Genomic DNA, 24,466 nt, shown 5'->3' on the forward strand with positions numbered 1-24,466 from the left:
GCCTGTTCATGCAAATACCTTTCATCTCTATGGAGTAATTTTCAACCAGTTCCCCTCAGATTTTCAAAATGGTCTTTCCTTGCTCTAAAAGGGGCTTAAAAAAAACCTCAAAAATCTCAGGGAGTTGGCAGGGCAAAGATGACTATGTAATTAAGTAGCTTCAAGGAGTATGTCCCACATGGAAAGCATAGCAATGATTTTTCTCTGATCTTATTTGAACTTTACACAAAATCAGCATCGACAGTGACTTAATTATAGTAACAGTTGATATAAACCCCAATATCAAAAAAGCCATAAAAGATAGAGCTAGTCTGAAAGGGTGCTCAGCAGGCATAGAGTTCTGGGGACCAGTTCCCATGCAGAAGGGGGTGCAGATCTGCCTGCAGGGGGGCAATGTCAGTCTACACAGAGTATCTGCACAGAGCCCTGGAGGTAGGCCCACTCTGTTGGTTATATTACAACCCCATCACATCTAATGATGGGCTTTCCCAGGTTCCGGAAGCCTGTGGTGGCCTCTTGTGATGTGGCTGTACATCTTTCTCTGCACCTGGCTGTCCTATAGACAGGTCCAAGTTCAGCACGTTAGAGAGAAGAGGTGCTTAGCCATTCCCAGTCAAAGCTGCCTTGACTTCTAACCCTGACCTCGGTCCGATTGTTTGGTCTTTCTGAACCTCGACTTCCACCTATATAAAATAAGAGACAACATGGGGTAAGGTGATGGAGTTCGGTGCAATAGTATGTGCTTGCCTCTTAAATTCCCCTTTCCCTAGTCTCTGTACTTTAGCTGGAAGAGAGAAAAGAAGGCCTGTGCCAAGACCTCCTGCTGGGCTGCCCTGATCCTGCTGAGCAAGGCCCAGCTGTGTTCCAGAGGCTCTGTCACACTGTAGTGAACTGACAGACAGCACACCTCCCCCGCTTTCAACAATGCCAGGCTGGACCTCAGATGCCCATCTTAGGACCCATCTCTGACGTAAAGCAGATATATGTATTAAGTATCAGGCATCAGCGTGGGCCTTTAGGTTCCTCCCCTAAACTGAGATCCCCCTGATCTGCATGAATTTTATTGGCATTCTCTCTCTCTCTCTCTCTCTCTCTCTCTCTCTCTCTCTCTCTCTCTCATCTATCTATCCTCTTATATATTACATCCTGACTACAGTTTCCCCTCCCTCCTTTCCTTCCAGTTGCTCTTCCCCCACCTCTCCCAGATCTACTGCTCCCTTCAGAACAGAGCAGGCCTCCCAGGAATATCAACCGAACACGGCATAACAATTGCCATAAGACTAGGCACATTCTTTCATTTCAAGGCTCCAGGAGGCAACCCAGTAAGATATCCCTGGGTGCCTGAACTCGGGTAACACAAGGCATCATGGAACACCAATGTTAGGTCAAGAATAGTAGGAGAGTCAAGCTCCAAAGGACAGGTATGAGAGCCCAGAGACAGATCTTGAGGGGACTGTGGGAAGCCTGAGCTGAGCACTCCAGTGTTTGAGCCAGAGTCTGAGGTCTCTGCATGCGTTTTGGGTTACCTTAGGGTGGTGTCTGGATGGGTCTGGTTTACATGAGGGCTGGTAATAGCTCCACTTTTTCTCAGGGTTTCTAGGAGCCGTGGATGGAGCTCTACAGTGCTTTTCTTGGCAAAAGAACATGCCAGCCATCTGTACCCCAGAGCTGCCAGAAGGCACCTGCCAGACCCTGAACGGGATCCGAGTCCTGAGTCTCCTTTGGATTGTCTCGGGACACACCAGTCAGATGACTGCTTGGCTGTCTTTGGGTATGGGGAGCTGACCGGCTTCTTCTCCAGCACCCCTGGGAAAGAGAGCCTCTTCTATGTGGACTAGCGGTGGGCCATGGGATGGGACCCTGACAGCTGTCTCGGGAACAGTCAGCCTTCCTTCTGTTCTAGTGACACACTGAGACTTCCTATGCCAAGTTTCCCAGGGCTGCAATCACTGCCACTTCCCTCGGTAGAAATCAGGTACCCGGTGATATTTGGCCATTGTGTGCTCCCTCTGTCTACTAAGACAGGAAGTAGCTTTCCCCTGTTACTGAAGACTAGGCAAGTATAACCAAATGTGGTGCATCCATGGAAAATCACCATTTCTGGACATTGCCACACCCTGAAGTCCCTCATCCACACTTCAATGTCCATCATCCAGTAACAAAGGTCATCTCTCAGCAGGGGACCAAGCAGATGAATCAGAACTAGAGACCGGGTCACCGAGGGCAGTTACAGGGAGACTCTGAGATGATGGGCACCTGCCCTAACACTGTGAGAGTCCCAGAGGACTGTGGGCATCATAAGAGCACAAAGGAGCACACAGCCCGGGTGACAGGGGCCTCAGTCACCCCTGACATTGTTCCTACAGCTCAATGCAAACAGATGTTGATAGCATACCTCTTGCTTTTTTTCTCAAAGTGAAGTCCTCTGGTTTCCTTCGGATGAACGAAACAACGTTGCTTTTCTACCTATCTGTTATAGATAACGTGCTTGAATGGAGGGCCAGAGTGCCGACAAACCCGCTGTACCTCTACTCTCGGAGTGGCCCGTTCTACGTTGGGGTGGATACGTTTTTCCTGATCAGGTGACGAGGTTGACGTGTAGTCTCTGCTGTGATGCTTGTGAAGAGATGTGGGTTTGGGGGAGGGTGGTCAGTCTCCCCTTCCCGGGAAAAGGCAATTGGCACTCATTAATTCACCTGGGGCTCGGCTTCTGTTTATTTCTGGATAGGGCTGTTGTCACAGTGGCCCTCTGGGGTGTCTTCAGTTTCGTCCACGAGTTAAAATGATGCTGAAAAATGAAAAGTTGAATTTTGAAAATGTTTTTGTTATCTTTTATTTATTTGTGTGTGTACATGTATGTGTCTGTATGTATTATGTTGGTATATGTGTGCCATGACATATGTGTGCTGGTCAGAGGAGAGCTCGCAGAAGTTAGTTTTCTTGTCACCGTGTGGGTTCCGGAATTTGAACTCGGGTCATCGGGCTTGGCGGCAGGCACACCACTCCGCTGAGCCATCTCGACAGCCCACACCCGTTGATTATATTTGTTGAAATCATTCATTTCAGTGGTTCTCAAGCTCTAGGAAGTGCTGTAGATTCAGACTAAAATTCCCAGTTCTCACTCCAGCAACATGTGAAGGAAAAGACATAACAAAACAGTGCGAGGCTCACAGAGTCACACTCTCTTAAAGGATTGACCTAAAATTTCCCAATCTCTTTCTTAATTTTGTAACTTCTTAAAACTATTAAGAGTTTGATAAATGGCACAAGAAGCCACCGGGTAACGTAGGGTTCACCGGGTGGCCCAGGGCAGGGTTGTAAATAGTGAATGTCCAGGGATATTGCAAGCAGAGAGAGATACCTTCTGCTCATATGGACTGTGGATGCTGAGCCTCTTATTCCTGGAATAATTCCTGCTGGGGATGCAGGCTCGCAGGCCCCTCCCCAGATGCGCAGGGTGAGACCAGCAGTGCAGGGTATCACGGCCCTCCAGATGATCCTGACGCACACTCGGGTCTGTGAAGCACAGGGTAAACCCGGGTGTTGGAGCGGAGGAGCGCAGAGGCAGTGGGAGGGCACAGTGCGTCAGAGACGAAGAAAGACGTTTCTCTTTGCTTTGTCTCTTTGTTTCCATTCCTCAACATCATTCTGTGATTGCCTGCTTCCCTCTGGCTTTTATTTTATTTTGTTGTTATTTGTTTTTTTAAGACAGGGTTTCTCTGTGTAGCCCTGGCTGTCCTAGAACTTTTTTGGTAGACCAGGCTGGACTTGAACTCTCAGAGATCCACCTGCCTCAGCCTCCCAAGTGCTGGGTTTATGTTATTACTTCAGATGGTTCCCATATTCTTTCATTTCAAGTTTACACATATGTGATGTGTGCGTCTGTGGTGTATATGTGTGTGTGCATGGCTCACTGGGGAGTAGGATCACGGGGTAACAGTCTTCCTCTGCAAGCAGGATGATCCGAGTTAGAATCTCCTCTACCCATGTAAGAAGCCAGGAAGGGTATGCATACACTGGCCTCTATATGAGTACCTGCACTGCACGTGTGCACACAGCACACACACACACACACACACACACACACACACACACACACACCATATACATATATGCATATACCACACACACCACACATATACACATACATACACACCACACATACAAACACACATACCACACACATGCATACCACACACATACACCACATATATACACACACACACCACACCTACATACACACCATACACATACATTACACACACACACACATGCACACATATACAAACATATAGCGCACACACATCACACATATACACATACATAACACCACACACATGAACACACACACACATACCACACACATGCATTCCACATACACACACTACACATGCATACATGTCACACACACAACATATATAACACACACACAACATGCACCACCTACACAATGTACACCACATACCACATACACAAGACATACATACACACAAAACACATGTATACCACACATATTTATTTAATTTTTATGTATATGGGTACAGTTTTTGCCTGCATGTTTGCCTGCATACCACACATGTGCCTGCTGCCCAGGAGAGCCAGGAAAGGGTGTCAGGTCCCCTGGAACTAGAGTTACAGACAGTTGTGAGCTGCCCTATGGGTGCTGGGAATTGAACCCAGGTCCTCTGGAAGAGCAGCTAGTACCCTTAACCACTGAACCATCTCTCCAGCCCTTCACATTTACTCTAAAAATTATTTTAAAAAAATTATGTTTGAGTGTTTTGCCTGCATATATATTCATGTACTGTGTGTGTGCCTTGTGCCTGAGGAGGCCAGAAGAGGGGTCAGATCCCCTGGAACTGGAGTTACAGATGGTGTGGACTGCCTTGTGGATGCTGGGAATTGAACCTGGGTCTTCTGGAAGAACAATTAGTTCTGTTAAGGGCTGAGCCATCACTCCAGCTCCCACTTCCCACAGTTACTATTGAATAATGGAGTATCATCGTCATTTTTGCAGATAATAAATTCAAGGTCCAGAAACAAAATGATTTGCCCATACTATTAAGGTCAGAATCAGAACTTAAGAATACAAGTTGAGTATCCCTGGAAATCCGAAACCCAAAATATTTCAAACCTGCATCTTTTTAAGTGCTAACAAAATACCCTAAGTGGGAAATTCTACAGTTTATAGGTCCCAGACAAAACATAGGTGTGCCAAAAATATTGTCTGCAATCATCTTCAGGCCTATAACCTGTAGAACTTGTTCTTAGCCTCGGGCCTCATCTCCAATACCTCATTAGATGTGTGCAAGCATTCCCAAATGCTAACCCACACTGGGGTCCACACATTTCAGATTAGGGCTACTCTGCTGCAGTTGTTTCATGGGTCTCATGTCTGACCCTTGATCACTGATACTTATCACTGATACACAGAAAAAACAGGGTTCCAGTTACCCTGGAGGAGAGCTGTGGCCACTCTTTTGAAATCCTTTCTTACTTCTTGGGTTAGCGTCATACTAATCTGTGACAAGTGATTTCCCCTTCCCCAGTCCGTTCAGGACTCTGGGACTCACAGCCTGTTTCCCCTCGTTTTAGTGGCCCCTCCTCGTGGGCTAAACAGTACATTCCCACACATGAAACAAGAGCCAGTTCTGCTTAGCAAAGGCTGCCTGCCAGTGGGTGCCAGGCACTCTGAGAAGAAAGAATGGCCCAGATTCATCCTTTCCTGAGATGAAGAGAGGCCAGAATCAGAATTGGCTGCCCTACTTCCAGCTCTCAGGGCTTTCATTTAGATGTCTTTTATGCATTTGGTTCCTATTATAAGAAATCCAGCTTGCTGCTTTTCAAAGGAAGTCGAAGAGGCATTCCCCAACCCACCAGGATCCCTTCCAAGTAGGGCCCAACACAGGCATCCTTGCTGTGCAACAGGAAACACATTTGCTATTCCGAGGAATCACATAAGGATCAGAGGGCTGAATGCCAAAAGGTGGAGGAACTCACAGTCCTGCTCACCACCAAGCTGTAACTCAAAGCTGATGTTTGGGTGGTGAATTCACTATGAGAACGTGCCTGTTAAGAATTCTATGATCTTCCTGTAATCCCTGCACTTGAGAGGTAGAAGCAGGAAGATCAAGGGTTCAAGGTCATCTTCAGCTACATCAGGGGTTTGAGGCCATTGGGAGCTATGTGAGACCATGTCTCAAAATCAGAGAAACAAAACTGGAATTCTGTGTTCTTGAGCAGCCTGATTAGTAATCTGAGTGTCACTTTCCCTGCTTGGAAAAATGGGAATAATGTTTCCTCGATGGGCAGTGGTGGCACATGCATTTAATCCCAGCACTCGGGAGGCAGAGACAGGCAGATCTCTATGAGTTCGAGGCCAGCCTGGTCTACAGAGCGAGTTCCAGGACAGAATCCATAGCTACACAGAGAAACTCTGTCTCGAACCCCCCTGCCTCCCCCACCCAAAAAAGATAAAAAATGTTCCCTCTTGCTCCTGGTAGGATTCAAACATCCATCTGTTTGCCTGTTTACTCAACAAATGTTTATTTAGAGGAAGTTGGGTATGGTTGGAGAACTGAAACAATCTTGTTAGGGAAAGCATTTTGAAAATGGTGTGGTGCTATAGCATTGGGAGTCTTTCACGGCTTTACTTTAAAAGGCCAATAGGGCTGTGGAGATGGCTCTGTGTGGAAGAGTACTTGAGCTCCTGCAAGCCTGAGGAGTCGAGTTCAAATCCCTAGCATACATCAAAAATCTGGGCATGACTGCATGTGCCCCAGCATTGTGGGACAGAGAGGGCAGATCCCGGGAGCTCACTAGCCAGCCAGTCTACCCCAAATAGTGAGCTCCTAGTTCAGTGAGAGACTCTTCTCAAGGCCATAAGGGGGGTAGTGACAGAGGAAGACGCTGATGTCTTTGCCTGACTTCTGCACTAGTGGCATGGGCACATGTATTTACATACTAACATGCATGAACTATACAACCAGAGAGACAGAAACAGAAAGAGACAGACAGACATACATACACACACACACACACACACACACACACAGAGAGAGAGAGAGAGAGAGAGAGAGAGAGAGAGAGAGAGAGAGAGAGAGAGCGCAAGCGAGAGAGCACACAGCATGGCAGCTATTGGTATTGTTAGCCCAATATTCCTGACCTTTCATCCTCCAAGTCAGTGGTTCTCAACCTTCCTAATGCTGTGACCCTTTAATACAGCTCCTCTTGTGGTGGTGACCCCCAACCATAAAATTATTTCATTGCTACTCCATAACTATGATTTTGCTACTATCGTAAATATCTGATATACAGGATACCTGTATATCAGATATCATGGGGATATGTGATCTCCATGAAAGGGTTGTTTGATCCCCAAGTGGTCACAGCCCACAGGTTGAGAACCCCTGCTCCAGGTGCTTGGACTTGTGGATGGACCACATTACTAGCTCCAATCAACAAGTTATACCTCGTTTTGCCACTAGCCTTCTGTTGAAACCCTCGAAAATTTATGCCAACAGCTTTCATGTGCCACTTTAGGCTAGAACATTGAGTTGTTGGGTTGAGACACTCCAGTGCTCTGTTTCGCTGCTGTGGTCATTTGTGAGCACTCATTTTCCTGTTAGCACATAGTGAGGAAGACTCTGAGACTTGGCCAACAGGCTTTGAATATACTGTATGAGAAAAACAGAACCAAAGTGAAACAAAACACAGAATCGAAAGTCTGCTGCTTTAAGGTGTGGGGCTACCTTGTCACTGCAGCATCCCTTAACCTGTCCTGACTAAGACAACCGAGGCAGCTCACTGATGAACTCTATTATTGCTAACTGACTTCTGAGGCTACTCTCTTCTCTCTCTTAGTGGTTGGTTAAGTGCAAGGTCATTTCTAAAGATGCACCGGAGCACAAACGCGGGAATAACCCCTAAAATCATGCTCAGATACTTTCTCAAACGTTTTACAAGGTAGGTTAACTTATGTAATATTTCAATTCATTATTGGCTATGAAATAGGTATTTCTCAATGTTCAACCTTGTTTAGAAAGAGTCTTTGAAAGAAACAGTTTTCTTCCTTAATTATGTTTGCATTTGACTGGCTTAAAATAGTTCAACTTCTGTGATGGCAGAGGTCATGAAAAACTGGTGTCTTCCATCAGCAAACATGTTCTCAGCTGGCTGGAAGTAGAGTTCCATAGATGTCCTATCCATTTCCATGGGATCTGTGTTCTGCAGGAGAAGAGGTATAGCTGCAAGTGATCCTGGAAGTCAGCGTGCCAGTCTGATGATAAAAATAACACATGACAAAGAACAGTGTTAGGTGAGGCTTGGGTCATGGTTGTGCTTCCTTATTAGGCAATATGTGGTTGGTTGAAGCGGAAGTACTTCTGATATTGGTTTAGAGTACAGAATAGTGATGGCAGTGATGTAATGAGAGAGTTGGAATTAAAGGGAGAGGACACCTCAGCTCCTGCTCTCCAGTCCCTCCCTTTTCTCAGACATGGCTGGACTGAACCAGAACCCAGCTCCCTGCATTCCATCTTGCTATAATATACTATAGAGTGTTCCCTAGAGAAATAGAACCAATAGGATGAATATATATATATATATTCACATATATGATAATATATATATCACATGTCATATATCAAAAGAATTTACTAAACCCACTCTCACTGCAATAGTAACTATAGTTGTCTCACACCTGAGAGACTGAGAACCAGGCAGTTGCTCAGACCACAAGGCTGGTGACTTAGCAGTCCCAAATTGGTGCTGAGAACCCAGAGAGCCACTGGTCTTTAGCCTATGAAGGAAACCTGGAAATGTGGGTTCAGATGTCAGTGAAGGAATCATCAGCAGCAGCAGCAGCACCAGGGTGAGTTAACTCGGCAGCAAGAGGGAAGGCCAAGTGGACTGAAGGCAAACACCGTGTCTTCTGGCATCCTTTGTATCTGGACTGCCGCCGGAAGGTGCCACCTACATTGGGGTAGGTCTTCCCACATGGGTTAAGGCAGTCAGGACAATTCTCGAGTTGAAGCTCCCTTACTCAGGTGATTCTAATTTGTAATGAATTGTTATTAAAACTAACCACCACTCCATCAGAAAACAGTTAAAATGATCCCCAGGGCTGGGGAAATGGGCGTGGGCAGGAACAGATACCACGGTTCCACTGCTGGCCTGTGTCCTGGCTTAACTATGCACCAGTTAATGTGACTATCCCAGCCTTTCTGTACTTAGGTTTTCTGCGGGGCATCTACCCACCAACCCCACAGTTCCCCAGAGTTTTCTTGAGTACGAGGATTCAGGAAATATTAGATAGAAGGATTTAGAATGTGGAGATAAACAGATAGAAAATAAAGGATAGCCTTGAGAGGGGCTGAAGCCCTGACTGTCTCTGCCCTAGGGTATTTGTAGAGACGCCAAAGGGTGGAGCAAAAGACCTCCCCCGAGCACAGCCATGTGCAGACCATCTCAGACACCTGCACTCATGCCTGTGGTCCTAATCATCCTCTCTATGTAGACCTGCTGGGTAAAGCCATGAGGAACCTGAAAATGGGCTCCCGCAGTTTTCTTATCTATAAAATGAAATTAGGGGCTGGGCATGTAGCTCAGCTGGTACAGTACTTGCCTCAAATGCCTGAAGACCTGGATTCAGTTGTAGATGTAACCAACGGTCTTATTAAATAAGAAACACAGAGCCGATTCAGAGAAGAAAGCCAAGAGGTCAGAGCTAAGAGCCTCACCCTTCCTGATTCAGGGATCCTCTTCAGCCAAGAGAGCTCTCCGAAAGGGACCTACTTCCTGTGTGTATGTCTTTATATACTCTAGCTGTTCTGCCTTCTCATTGGTTGTAAACCCAAACATGTGACTGTCTCGTTACTGCCTGTATGTACCGCCCTCCAGGTCCTTAAATGCGTGCGCCACCGCCGCCACGCACTTGCTATGGCTCTAATAGCTCTGACCCCCAGGCAACTTTATTTATTAACATACAATTAAAATCACATTTCAGTACAAGTAAAATACCACCACATTCAGTCTCAAGCACCACATAAATCTTGAGTGATAGTTTCTGCCTGGAGTTCTAGCACTCTGGAGAAGGAGCCAGGAGGACTGGAAGTTCAAGGCTATCCTCAGCTACATGGAGAGCTTGAGGCTAGCCTGGGCTTCCTGAGACTCTGTCTAAAAAAAAAAAAAAAAAAGAAAAGAAATCAAGGTGGTGGTAGTGAAACTAGTGTCACTTTGTAGGATTCTTGAGAGATGAGAAAATGTACATGAAGAACTTCGAAAGGTTCAGGATAGACAGTAAGCCCCCAGTGAGTACAGCATCGTCACAGCTCCTGCTGGTACCCAAGGCTTTTCTGCCTTTCTCTCTGTAAGTGAAGAAAGAGGAGGGGCTAGGAGTAGACCAGCACTGCTGCTTTTCACTGTGGTTTGTGGTTTCTTCTGAGCTTTATCAATGCAGCCCCCCTCCTCCTGGTGATGGGGGTGGGGGAGGGGAGGGGAAATGCAGGATTTCCGAGTCTTCCGAGTGTGAGGCTCTGGTTGAGCAACTTGTCGTGCCTGAGGTTTGCCGGAATGGAGGCCTTGCCATCCCGGCCCCAGGTTCAGAACAGCTTAGTTCAGGGTGAGGGAACCAGGAGCGTGGAAAGCTTGTTTTGGGACGGAACGACTTGGGAAATGGGAGAAAGTTTTTTTCCGGGCAGAGGGAGCCATGGTTGGGGGGCACAAGGGCACTGGGTGGGAGCGGGTGATGATGATATGACTTGTGAGCAAGATAAAGTGTGGAACCCTGGAATCTGGCCCCTGGCAGTGGGAACGGGGACATGGGAACTCAGAGGCAGGTGAATTTCCCAACCTGAGTAACAAGGCTGAGCAGACACGGTGGCACTGTTGAGACAAAGAACTCTGGAAGTGTAGGGATTTGAGTCAGAGCGAGGAAGAGGATGACTCCAACTTGAGCCAAAACTTTATTGAAAAATAGAGGTGGGTGGTATTAACCTCATCCTGGCCTTGCCCTTCCCAAGATCCTCAGGGACAGGATAGTCATGCCCCTGGCAATTAGGATGTTGTCATTTATGAATTCAGAACTCGTTGTTCCTATTCATTTAGGATTTATCTCTTCAAGAGGACAGGTGACAAGCTGGGCATGGTAGGGCACACTTATAACCCCAGCACTCGGAAGATGGAAGATGGGAGATCAGGAGTTCAAGGCTAGCCTTGACTACCTAGTGAATTTGAGGCCAGCCTGGGCTATATAAGAAAAAAAAGTACAGGAGACAAGATGGCTAAGACGGCTTCATTATTAACCCATCACAGGCCACTGTGTATCGGGCATGGTTTTAAGATCTGATGATTCAACATTTTATTAACCCAACAAAAATAAAATCCTTCCAGTGGAGGTTACATTCTAGTAAATGCAGATACATAATAAATAAATAATCTATCATTAAAATGCAGTATGCAAATAAACACAGTATAGACCAGTGATCTGAGAGCCATAAAGTGAGAATTGAGAGACAGAAGTGGGGTGGGCTGACCTCCTGAAGGGGAGGAAGGGAATGTGACTTTCGCCCAGGATCTTGAAAGAAGCAAAGGAATGTTCCACACAAAGAAAATGCTAGAAGCTAAGAGCAATCCATTCAGGGGTAACAGAGTGCAAAAGCCCCGAGGACAGAGTGTGGTTGGAGTGACTGGGGAAGCTGAGGAGCCCCCCCGCCCAAGCTCTTTGCTGGCAGATGGGGTGTGGAAGTTGGGGGTGTGGGGAGAACAGTCGGGGTGAGGTCATGGAGGGCGAAGGTGAAGGACTAGACCCAGGGGCAACCGCGCTCTCTGCTCTCTCCACGTTCTTCTGAGGTTATTCCGGGACAGAACCCTCTAGAGAGCGCCAGCAGGAGAGGCATGGGGTCAGATGTGCAGGCTGCAAGCATTCCTCTGCCTGCCAGGCAGCAAGGGTACTGGAATGGAGCAAGGGTGGGACATCAGGAGGTGGGCTGGAAGCTACTGCTTTATAAGAAAACCCAAGCCGGGCGGTGGTGGCGCATGCCTTTAAATCCCAGCACTCAGGAGGCAGAGGCAGGTGGATCTCTGTGAGTTCGAGGCCAGCCTGGTCTACAGAGTGAGTTCCAGGACAGCCAGGGCTGCAGAGTGAGACCCTATCTGGAAAAAAATAATAATAAGAAGAAAATCCACCCACTCGCTCACCTTCTGGGTGTAAACTGGATCGGATATTGTCAAATGGGAAGTAGAGGAGATGTTCTGGGGTCTTAGCGCTGCCTGATCTCTCCAACTAGGAGTCACACTTAAAAGTTCATAGCTAGGGGGCAGGGAGGTGGCTTAGTTGACTTAGACACCATCCTGTTCTGCATGTGGCCTTTTCATTTAATGTCACAGCCCCAGCGTATTCTCTATTGATAGAACCCACACCACTGATGTGACCTATGGGGCTTTGTATACATGGACCATTGTGTATTTGAGTTGACCCCAATGATGGATATGGAGGAAGTTTCCAAGATTTTTGCTTTCTTAGATTAGAAGGTGATATATGGCAGATCTGGATGGGAAGATTTGGGTGGGCAGGATGGGATGGGCAGGTCTGAGTGGGGAGATTTTGGTGGGCATGCTTATAGGGTAAATCCCTGCAAATGGAGTTGGCACATGTATGATTTTTCTTGTTTATCCATCCTACCCACCAGATATGCATATGTCTGCTTCTCACACTTCTGTGATGCAGGCCAAGATCTTTCATTCTCCTAGTAACCAGGACAAAAATGTAGCACAGGTATAATTCTGTGGCATCGAAGACATTTCACTCTGTTGCCTTATTTACCTCACAGGATTCTCCCAGGATCTTAGGAGGCAGTGACCATCACCCTCTTTGTATGGGGGAGGAAAGAGACAAAATTGAAATGACCTTCACACATGTGAATGGTTTAGGCAAAACTCAAACTTGCCTTTCTGGTTTGGTTCCCTAGCCCACCTAATTCAGGATTGCCACTCACCCACCCAGAGGCTCAACCTCACTCCCAACTATGGCCCACTGGCTTGAAGACTTCATTTTAACACCATCCTCTGGAGAGATTGCCAAGGGGTGGAGATGCTAGAATCAGGGTGGGTGGGGTAGCATGTGCCCTCCCAAAGCATGTGTCTTAAGCCCTGCTTCTGAAAGGTGCAGGGGCTGATTCTCTCCCAGAGAGGAGGAAGAGACACGTGACAGGAAGGGAATCCAGGCAGGTTGGAGACAGAGGCCTGCAGTAGCAGCTGCAGGAACTTCCGTCTGCTGGCAAGCTTGGCCGTGTAGCTTAAGTTTTCCTGCCTGGCTCACAGTCAGGACAAATCTCTCTCACCTGCCAGTCCCACAGCCCCTCAGATCCAACCAAGTAAACACAGAGACTTGTATTGGTTTCAAACTGTATGGCCATGGCAGGCTTCTTGCTAACTGTTCTTTCAGCTTAAATTAATCCATTTTTATAAATCTATTACCTTGCCACATGGCTCGTGGCTTACCGGCATCTTCACATGCTGTTTCTCATCGTGGCGGCTGGCAGTGTCTCTCTGACTCAGCCTTCCACTTCCCAGCTTTATTCTCCTCCTTGTCCCGCCTACTCTTCCTGCCAAGCCAATGGCCAATCAGTGTTTTAATTATTGACTAATCAGCAACACATTTGACATACAGAACATCCCACAGCATGGCCGGCCTCAGGCTGCAGGCCTCAGGGAGATTGGCTCCAAAGCAAATGCAGGTGAGCAGATCTGGGACACAGTTACCTGCTTTTCCTCGGTGACACTGCTCAGTAATTCCATCCCTGTGTCTTGAATGCTTTCGGGGTACTGTGTATGGAGGATGCTGTCATTGCAGGGAAGGGAAGGCAACAGGCCCGTTCCTCGGGTGACCAGAAGAACAGGTTAGTTCTCCATTGTCGTGGGCACCTTTAAGTGGGGCTGTGCCAAGACCTGCCAGCTTCCATCTGTCATACCTCACCCAGTCCTGGGCTCTTATCCATTTGTTTGGAGGGGCTGTGGGACCACGGGCTCTGCTCTACTTGAGTGAAAAACCACCCTAAATTTCTAAATGTATTCTTTATCTGTCTGTCTGTCTATCCTGTGGCACTGGGGATCTCACCCAATGTTTTGTCCATACTAAGCACTTGTTCTACCACTGAGCCACACTGTAGTTAAAAATATCTCTTAAAAAGAGGACTCCTGGGGCTGGGGATGTGGTCAGTGTTACCTAAGTGACCGACTCCCCAGGGACCCAAGTAAAATGCCTGGTAGGCATGGCAGCCCCAGAAGATGGCGACAGGGGATTCTCAGAGCAAGCCGGCTACCTAGACCAACTGAATCAGCAAGCTCTGGGTTTGATTGAGATACCTTGTCTCCACGGATAAAGTGGAAGAGTGATAAAGGACAGTTCCCTTACAATCTTGGGCCTCCACATGCTCAGTCACACAAATGCACATTGACCCTGACTCGCGTGTGCCCACACACATGCAAAAACATATGTACACACATGCACACCTCATACACACGTGAAAAATGGAAAACCATAAAAGAGGGCTTCTGTGGGGACATGGTGGAGCATGCCTGAAATCACAGCACCAGGAGGGCAGAGGTAGGAGGATCAAGAGTTTGAGATCATCCTGGAATACAGACAAAAGAGTCTGTCTGCAGAACCCAGCCAACCAACCAACAAGGGCTCTGACTTTAGCCCCACCCCATGCCACAATCGTGCATCCCTTCCAACCATGCCTTCTCTTCCAACTTTCCATATGTGTGGTCCACTCTGCAGTTACCGGACACAGGGTTCAACCTAGAGATACTACGTACTCAAAGAAGCAGCTAGCATCTTAATAAATTTTATGTTGGTTAATATTCTTTAATGATCATATTTTGGGTCTATCAGCTAAAGAAACAATATTTAAGTTCATTGTAGTTAATTTTTCTTTAGCTTTAGAAGTGTAGCCCGGTGAGTGGCAGATTGTCTTATTCTATTTCTTTTGCATCCCACTGATCTGGACCATGTATGTGGTAGTTTGAATGTAATTGCCCTCCCCGCTGTGTAAACTCAGAGGGAGTGTCACTATTAGGAGGTGTGGCTTTGTTGGAGTGGGTGTGGCCTTGTTGGAGGAAGTGTGTCATTGTAGGGGCAGGCTTTGAGGTTTCCTGTGCTCAGGATACTGCCCAGTTTTCCGTCAACTTCCTGTGGCCTGCATATCAAGATGTAGCCAGGACCACATCTGCCTACATTCGGCCATGCTATCCGCCATGATGATAATGGGCTGAACCTCTGAAACTATAAGCTGCCAAGAGTTGCTGTGGTCATGGTGTCTCTTCGCAGTAATAGAAACCTAACTAAGACAGTGTATATATGTATTTTTTTACTTTTCCTTGTTTCTTTATTTGCGACAGGGTCTCGTGTAGTCCAGACTGGCCTCTCTCTCACAGCGTAGTCAAGGATGGTCTTGAACTTCTGATCCTGCTGAGTTGTGGGATTACAGGCCTGTACTAACATAACATATCCAGTTTATGTCGAACCAGGGATCAAACCCCAGGGCTCTGTGCACGGTAGAAAAGGACTCTGCCCACTGAGTCCCGTGCCCAGTCCTGGACCCTGTGTATTAATCATCAGTCTGTAGCTGTGCCAAATCCCGTTTAGAAGGGTGAAAAAGTGTACAGCCAAGAAGGAAGAAAGGAAGAGGAGGGAAGGAGGGAGGAAAGAAGTTTCTGTCTCATGAGGCACATGGGAAGAATATGAGCTGTACCCATCTTACGGATGAGTGACTGTGGACGAGACGCTCTGACGTTTCTGGGCTGTAATTTGAGATGGAATAAGAGCTACCGGGCCAGGCGGTGGTGGCGCACGCCTTTAATCCCAGCACTTGGGAGGCAGAGGCAGGTGGATCTCTGTGAGTTCGAGGCCAGTCTGAGCTACAGAGCGAGTTCCAGGATGGGCTCCAAGAAACGCTGTCTTGAAAAAAACAACCCCCCCAAAAAAAACCAAAAAACCAAACCAAACAAAACAAAAACAAAAACAAAAAACCAAAAAAAGAGCAACCAGACAGGACTATCTCAAGTTTCTGTTTCGATGGTGACATAAATGGCTTTCGCAGCCAGCAGCAGTGCTCCTGCCTTTGTGGCAGCCCACGGTGGGCCACTCAGCAAGACTGTGGGCCCTCGAGGCTGCCCACCGGTGTCACGGGTTTCTGAAAGCATCCCTCCCGTCTCCTGTGTGCCCGGGGAGGTGAGTCCACGGCACCTTCCCGGCGTTATCGTCTCTCCGTATCTCTCTGCCAGGTTGCAGCTTCTTCATCTGTACTCAGTGTGCTTGCTGGTTGGACTCTTCTCCTTGGTTCCCTGGGGACCTGTCTGGGAGGTTCCGCACTTCCACTGGGATAACTGCCGGCAAGTCTGGTGGACGAATCTGCTGCTGCTGAATAACTTCGTGTCTGTTCAGAACGCCGTGAGTTCCCAAGAGCCGAATTGCACAGGGCATATGGGTGGACACAGGGTGTCTCAGTCACATGGTCTGGCCAGTTTCCCAAGGGCCAACCTAAGCCCCATCTCCGTGGGGGTTTTAGGGGTATGGCACCGGCTGGTGTAGGGGTCCTTGTTATAAGTAAGAAAGGGCTGCAGTGGTGTTAATGAGGGTGGACTGTGTGGTCTCCAGGACAGCTCCCCTCTCCAAATGATCCTGAACCAGTCCAGGTCACCACAGCAGAAAGGACAGTTTCTTTGCCTTCACACAGGGGGGCTATGCTGGGGTGAGACATCACAGCAATGCCCCACCCCCACCCCACCTTGGTGAACTCTGAATCAATTTCAGGCCAGTCTGGACAGAGCTGGTTCAGAGCTACAGGATCTATGCCTACATAATCTAAATCTTCATAATTATTCCAGTTTGTTTTCTATCGTTGTGATGAAAACACATTAGCCGAAAACAACCTGGGAAGGAAAAGAATTTATTTGGCTTAGACATCCTGGGTCACGGTCCCATCACTGAGAGAAATCGGGGCAGGATCTCCAGGCAGGAACCAAAGCAGAGACTATGGACGCTTGGTTGCTCCCCATTACTTGCTCAGCCTGCTTTCTTATATAACCCAGCACCACCTGCCTAAGGGTGGCACCACCCACAGTGGAGCTGGGCCCTCCCACGTCGGTCATCAATCACGAAAATGTTTCCCGGGCTGGAGAGATGGTTCAGTGATTAAGAGCACTGGCTGCTCTTCCAGAGGTCCTGAGTTCAATTCCCAGCAGCCACATGGTGACTCACAACCATCTATAATGGCACCTGATGCTATCATCTAGCATGTAGGTGTCCATGCAGATAGAGTACTCATGCATACAATAAATAAATCTTAAAAAAATGTTCCCACAGACATACCTACAGGTCAATATACTGTAGGCATTTCCTCAGTTTAAGTTCCCTCTTCCCAGAAGATGCTGGCTTGTATCAAGTTGACAAAACAACAACAACAATAACAATACACATCTAGCAGGACAATAATGAACTTGGAGTGAAAGAAAATGAGGTAGCTATAACTCGGTCATGTCCTTAAGTCCTCCTGTGGGCTGAATGGCAGGTCCCTAATTCTCGCCTGTAACCGCTCTTTCATGAGATGGCCACGCCCAGTAGTTTTGACAGGGCACCGTCCATGCTGATCTCTTGCAGGTGAGCGCACGTCTGTGATAGGGTCCCAGGAGATGGGTGGGGTCATTTTCCTGGATGCAGACTAGCTTGGGCCATTAAAAAATCAGGGGCAGCCGGGCGGTGGTGGCGCACGCCTTTAATCCCAGCACTCGGGAGGCAGAGGCAGGCGGATCTCTGTGAGTTTGAGGCCAGCCTGGGCTACCAAGTGAGTTCCAGGAAAGGCGCAAAGCTACACAGAGAAACCCTGTCTCGAAAAACCAAAAAAAAAAAAAAAAAAAAAAAAAAAAAATCAGGGGCAAGGACAGGAGCCAGTTGCCCCTTTGAGTGGAAGCCTACCTTAGATTTTTAGAAGCAAGGTGCCATGGCTCTCAAGCCTGACCATTCACGTTTTCTCCATGGCGAAGGTGTCTTTTGGTTTTTTTTCTTTTTGGTTTTTCGAGACAGGGTTTCTCTGTGTAGCTTTGCGCCTTTCCTGGAACTCACTCGGTAGCCCAGGCTGGCCTCGAACTCACAGAGATCCGCCTGCCTCTGCCTCCCGAGTGCTAGGATTAAAGGCGTGCGCCACCACCACCGCCTGGCTTCAAAGGTGTCTTTTTAACTGTGGACAAAGCTTCCCTCTATCCTGAGGAAGTTTGGGCTCCTTTGAGCCCTGGGATCCGAAATGACAGGAAAATTGCCACTAGGAATTTTCTTATGTGAGATAAAACATGTCCACAATGGCTGGCTTCATTTACCGCAAGCATGGAGAGCGGGTGGGCCCCCGTGACTTTGGCCAGGCATCCATGTTGGTTCTAGTGGGAACTGTGAATGTGAGCCAAATATTTGCTTTTGAAAGAACACAATTTCTCCACCTAGAGCTGGGAGTGGGAACCAGGCAAGGGAAAGGACCTCTCTGGCTTCTTGGAATTCCAGTCACACCATGAGGACAGCCACCTCCTGCATTCCTGAATCATGACCCCAGTCCGTTCCCATGGCTGTCCTAGGAGACAAGCTATGTTGGTTTTTAGAAACAAGAGAGAAGAGTGTCTGAATCTCCATGAGACCTGTCATCAGGCTTGGTCCAAAGGCTGATTTGAGGAAGGACAAAGGGTATCTAGTTCCTCTTCCCATGGAAGCTGCCCCGCCCACCTGCTCAACAGGCCAAACTGCAGACACACTACAGCCCCTGTACCTGGAAGGGAGGAGTCACATTTACTTCTCCTTTTTCCCAGTGCCATGGCTGGACTTGGTACCTCGCCAGCGACTTCCAGTTCCACCTCCTGACGCCGCTGATCTTCTTCGTCCATGGAAAGTGGGTCTGAGATGTCCCTCCCCTCCCCTCCATGGGTCCTTTGGCCCGGAACTCTCAGATATGTTTCAGCCTTGTAGAAAGCAGCTTTTTACAATGTAGGAAATTAACTTTCCAGATCGGGAGGCACTGCTCCCTCTTCCTTCCACGTCTTCTGGCAGCCACGTATAAATCATCATGTTTTCCCAGATTTATCACCGGTGTGTGGAATACCCAGTGCTCAGCATTTTCCATTCCAGCTGTTCACATAAACATATCCACATATTGACATAGCCCGCATACCTGTCAGTCGCAGGATTTATATTCCATTTTTATGGTTGGGTATCTAGATGGTGCCCAATTTTTCATGATTATAAATGGCACTGTGATGACTGCCTTTGAACACTCCACTTTTCCTTGTAGCTCTTTCCATGGGGACATATTTCTATGTGGAATCACCAGGTTAAAGGGTGGCAGGGATTCCTAAGTGTTTGTTACATACTGGGAAATGGCTCCCTGGGAAGAGGGGAGTAATTTACACTGCCCTTAGCCATGTGTCAATGTACCTGCCGCCCCACAGCCCGTATCTATCACCTTAATTGTGTTAGTTTTAGAAACGCTTTACAGTCTCAGTAATTCGCGGGAAGATTTATAGTGTGCCATTTAAAAAAGAAATTTATTATTCCTCCTTGTTAAAATATGTGTTCAATTTAGGAAACATTAGGATTAAGAGGAAGGAAAATATTCACCCCAGTCCATCACTCATGGCAAACTAGGTTCACTGTCAAGATTCTGGTGCTGTCTTTTTGATTTTTTTTTCCTGCTCAATTTTTTTTAAGAGACGAAAGCATGCTCCTCCACAGCTTTTAAAAGTAGTTTTACTATATTATTTTCCTGATTGTAAACATAACTGTAATGTCTGCCTAACATTTAATCTCCTGAATGAACCATAATTTACTTGTACCTTCTCCCATTGTTATATCCTTGGATTGCTTCCAATTTTATGCTTTCATAAATAACTTCCCATGAATATTTTCGTGACAACCATTTGTCTCCAACTCCAGTGTTTCTTCCGAATGCATATCCTGAGGGGGAAATCAGTGGGTCATAGGGCATGAATGTCTTGAAAGCTCTTGAGTCACAATGGGAAACTGCTTTTAAAAGATGGAGACATGAGTGTCCACATTTCTGTGGCACAGCAAATCCTTACAGTCCCCATCCGCCCAGTTCTGTTCCCGGTCACCAGACAGTGCCTCACTTAGAGCCGGCGTCCTCAGGCCTTTTCCTTGCCTGCAGAATCCTGCAGTATGTAACAGCGGGGACTCCTTCGTGTACAACCCCTGAGAGTGCAGGAATTGATGTGCGTAGCCACCTGTGGAACAGAAGATATTGGGGAAATCCTTTTTTCCTTCATCCCCTCAGACAGTTCTAAGACATATTACGTAAAGCTGTAGAACACGCTGGAAGAATTGAGTGTTGGTTACCTCAACAGCTTACCTTGCATTGGCTCTCCCTGCCTTCCTGCTTCTCTTCTCCACTCCCACACAAGCCTCCCACATCGACATTTGTCTCAGGCTTATGCTGGCGAGGAAAGCTGGGCTTTCCTCCCTGTTCTGTTCTCCCTCCCCTTCCCTGGAGTGGGTGGCTGTGTCCTATCTGTGTCCCATCCTGCCTTGAACAGCTCACTCCACTTCGAAGTCAACCACCTCTCATGTCCATATAGCGCTCCGTAGATGACAAGCAACGTTTCCAAGAATGGTCTCCTTTGGAGCCACAGTACAAGCTTCTGGGCAGGGAAGGCAAGGGTGCTCTTCCTATCCCTGTCTAGAAGAGAAGCCCAAGTTCAAGGTCCTGTCCACAGTCTCACTGCTGGTCAGTGGTCAAGATCAGGCAGTTCAGGAAGGAACTCCCAGCCAGCCCAGCTTCCTCTGCTCCACTGAAGTCCCCCCTTTCTCCCTTGAAAGCAAGGCCCCAGGGCTCTTGGGATGGTAGTGCCTCCCTCATTCATGCTATGGGGAAGGCAACTGAAAGGCATTCTCCCCTGCCCTCTCATCTACAGAAATAAACGTGTCCTTGTCCTCCTCGGGGCCCTGCTGTTCCTGACGTCTTTCGCGGCCACCGCTCTGCTCACGTTGGCTTATAAACTCCCGGTGGCGTCCCCATCAGCAGCCAGGTAACACAGTTCCAACCTGGTCCTCTTGGTCCCTTGTGTGACCTCACCAGGGCCAGGGTATCCCAGAGAGGTCTGCAGAGCCATCAGGCTGTTCGTCCTATGCCCATCAACTTGTGGGAAAATTGGGTTATACACCTTTGATCCGGAAGAACGTTTCTGAATTTCCCAACCTTTCAACTCGTAGGCATGGGTCCTCTAACATGTATTTGACTCAAGGAAATGCTTCTCGGAGGACAGGAGCACCCCCATGTGGCTGAAATGGGGTTCTCCCTTAGTGTAGCAGGTATCTTGCTGGATGGGGAAACTGAACCCCTGATGAAGTTGGGGTTACCTTTTCAAGGTCATACAGCAGCTAAAGGCTAGCGTAGGTGTTATTTGAACTTAGGATCCACCTCTCCAAGCTCTTTTGCATCCACAGTAAGCTCCTTCTGATCCTGCCCTAGAAGTCCGTGTATAAACAGGAGCTAGACTCTTCTCAATACAGCAGTCAGCACCGCATGCGTGAAAATCAGGCGAGCCATTGGGAAGCTCAAAGCCAAAGCCACCTGGCTGCAACCTTTTATTTGCTGACTTCAGACCAGCCACACCGGAGCCCGTGGTTCTGCTGTTCTCTCAGTCTAGAACGATCTTCCATCAGCGTCTGGGGTCTGTCAGGGTTGCCCCCCGCCCGTCTTTCCAGATGTCCATGCAAATGTCACATTTTCCAAAGCAGCCCTTCCTGACCTCCCAATAAAATCATAAGCCTAGCCGGGTGGCAGTGGTGATGCACGCCTTTAATCCCAGCACCCGGGAGGCAGAGCCAGGGGGATCTCTGTGAGTTCGAGGCCAGCCTGGTCTACAGAGCGAGATCCAGGACAGGAACCAAAACTGCACACAGAGAAACCCTGTCTCAAAAAACAAAACAAAACAAACAGCCCCCCAAAACCATAAGCCTAGAGGGGCTGGGAAGATAGCTCAGTCAGCGCCTGCAGGCTATCCGAAACTCCTCTCTCTCTCCCTCTCCCTCTCCCTCTCCCTCTCCCTCTCCTCCCCCTCTCCCCTCTCCCTCTCCCCCCCCTCTCCCCTCTCCCTCTCCCTCTCCCTCTCCCTCTCCCTCTCTTTCTCTGTCTCTCTCTCTCTCTTTCTCTGTCTCTCTCTCTCTGTCTCACTCTCTCTGTCTCTCTCTGTCTGTCTCTGTCTCTGTCTCTCTGTCTCTCTGTCTCTCTGTCTCTCTCTCTCTCTCTCTCTCTCTCACACACACACACACACACACACACACACACACACACACACACACACACGCACCATGGCCCAGAACTAAATGTAAGTGCAAATGACTTCACTGCAAGCCTCCTGGGTAGGAGAGCATGTGCCCTTACATTGTCAGCTTCTGTGGGTGCCCTGGCGGCAGGGGAGGCAGCTTACTTATGTGTAGCCCCATGGTTCCTACCTCTAGGGGCTCATTAGAGCCCCTTGGGGAGAATTTATTTGTTGGGATTTTTTTTTTTTTGTTTTCTATTTTCTTTTTTTTTTTTTTTTAGTGTCTCACTCTGTAGCTCAGGCTGGCCTCAAACACACTGAGCAATGCAGGCTGGCCTTGAACTCATGATCCTCCTACCTCAGTCTCCTGACTGCTGGACTGAGGTGTGTACCACCACTGAAGCTTTTAGGTCCAACAGAGGCTTCCAGTCTTAACTTGGACCAATTGTTTAGACTTCCTGGTGCTGGTGCCCAGGGAAATGATGTTTTAAAGAGTTCCTAGTCAGAGCTGGAGAACCACCCACTGATCTTCCAGCAACTTCCTCTCCTCTGATCATCCCTGTGTGGACATCGAGGGGGCCTCAGCTGAATGCATCTTCCAGCCTCCTTGGGAAACAGTGAAAGCTTCCCAGCAGGCATTCTCGAGCTTCTCTGTACTTTAGAGTGCCAGGGAACTTAGATAATCCTCAGCCCTGGGTCCCACGTCCAGATTCAGATTTCATAGGTCTTGGTGTCAGCTGGACGTCTGTGATGGATACTGTGGGCAGGGCTTTTCAAACTCGAAGGACAATGAGATCACTTGGAGGGTGTATTACCATGCATGTCCTCTGCCAGCTTCCTCCTCATCAGTGTTCTTGGGGGAGGCATGAGTTTGGCTTCCTAATAGGTTCTCAGGTTTAACAGGCTGCAGCTGGTAGTGCCAGGGGATGATCACAGCATTGAATAGTGTCGTCGTCTTCTTCTTCTTCTTCTTCTTCTTCTTCTTCTTCTTCTTCTTCTTCTTCTTCTTCTTCTCCTTCTTCTTCTCCTTCTTCTCCTTCTCCTCCTCCTCCTCCTGCTTCTTCTCCTGCTTCTTCTTCTCTCTTCTTTCTTCCTTCCTTCCTTCCTTCCTTCCTTCCTTCCTTCCTTTCTTTCTTTCTTTCTTTCTTTCTTTCTTTCTTTCTTTCTTTCTTTCTTTCTTTCTTTCTTTCTTCTTCCTCTCTCTCTCTCTCTCTCTCTCTCTCTCTCTCTCTCTCTTTCTTCTTTTGGAGACAGGGTCTCTCAATGCAGCCCCCCCAGCTGTCCTGAAGCTAGCTATATAGACCAGGCTGGCCCAGAACTCACAAAGATCTGCCTGCCTCTCCCTCCCAAGTGCTGGGATTAAAAGTCTTCACCATCACGTCCCAGCTTTCAAATGTCTCCAGCTCGTTTGGAACTCCCCTACTCTCCCAGATCCTTCTGGGCACTCCATTCACCCCTAGAGGCGGTGGATCAGCCACCACGAAGAAGGATTTAAAACAAATGAAATCATCACATGTCTTTGAGATCTGGGTACGGAGCCCAAGGGAATTTAGAATTTAAACAAGCCAGCTGTGACACAAGGCCCTAGAGTCTAGGGCCTAGGTGGTCACTGTGTATGGATCATTATTGCATTATTGGGAAATCTGGCTCTAGACCTGTGGATCACCCCAGAGGACGTTCCCTTTTCCTCATCCAGCTCAAAACTGAGCTTCTGCCCTGCTTCCTTGTTTGTTTCCAGTGAAAACGAGACTGCACTGTATTTCTCAGAGTATTATACCAAGCCCTACTGCCGGTGCGGCCCGTTCCTTGTGGGCCTCTTCCTGAGCATGTTCATGCATTCGGACCACCCTACAAGCGTTCTCAAAACTACGGTATGTTGTCCCCTTGCCTCCCCGTAAGGGCCTGAGTCTGGCTAAGATTGGCGTGGCCTCTCTCACATGGCTCTTCCAAGTGGAGGTGGAGCCAGGCTGCTGGATTCATTACTGTGATGCAGTGTGTTGTATATCCATGCTAAACCGTGAGGAGGACTTTTCCTTTCTGAGCTAAAGGACCAAGAATCCACTTGCACTATTGGGGCACAATTCTTGCCCCTCCAAGGGCTCTGTATGACCTTCATTGGCCTTGGTTTTGTCATAGACAGTTCAGA

The 24,466-nt window shown here is 48.0% G+C and overlaps 1 protein-coding gene across 1 annotated transcript in view; it reads left to right on the forward strand.

Moving 5' to 3' along the window:
* The window catches only part of LOC128112910 (O-acyltransferase like protein-like), a 53,204-nt gene that overhangs the window by 21,501 nt on the left and 7,237 nt on the right, over positions 1–24,466 (forward strand). Inside the window, exons 6-12 of the mRNA XM_052742353.1 lie at positions 1,592–1,771; positions 2,480–2,582; positions 7,864–7,965; positions 16,288–16,453; positions 18,853–18,932; positions 20,968–21,081; positions 24,059–24,191. Coding sequence (XP_052598313.1) covers positions 1,592–1,771; positions 2,480–2,582; positions 7,864–7,965; positions 16,288–16,453; positions 18,853–18,932; positions 20,968–21,081; positions 24,059–24,191 — 878 coding nt within the window. The remainder of the gene's footprint in view (positions 1–1,591; positions 1,772–2,479; positions 2,583–7,863; positions 7,966–16,287; positions 16,454–18,852; positions 18,933–20,967; positions 21,082–24,058; positions 24,192–24,466) is intronic.

The sequence above is a fragment of the Peromyscus californicus genome, unplaced genomic scaffold (genome assembly GCF_007827085.1).
Source record: "Peromyscus californicus insignis strain IS unplaced genomic scaffold, ASM782708v3 Scaffold_17__1_contigs__length_78620276, whole genome shotgun sequence".
Classification (NCBI taxonomy): domain Eukaryota; kingdom Metazoa; phylum Chordata; class Mammalia; order Rodentia; family Cricetidae; genus Peromyscus; species Peromyscus californicus.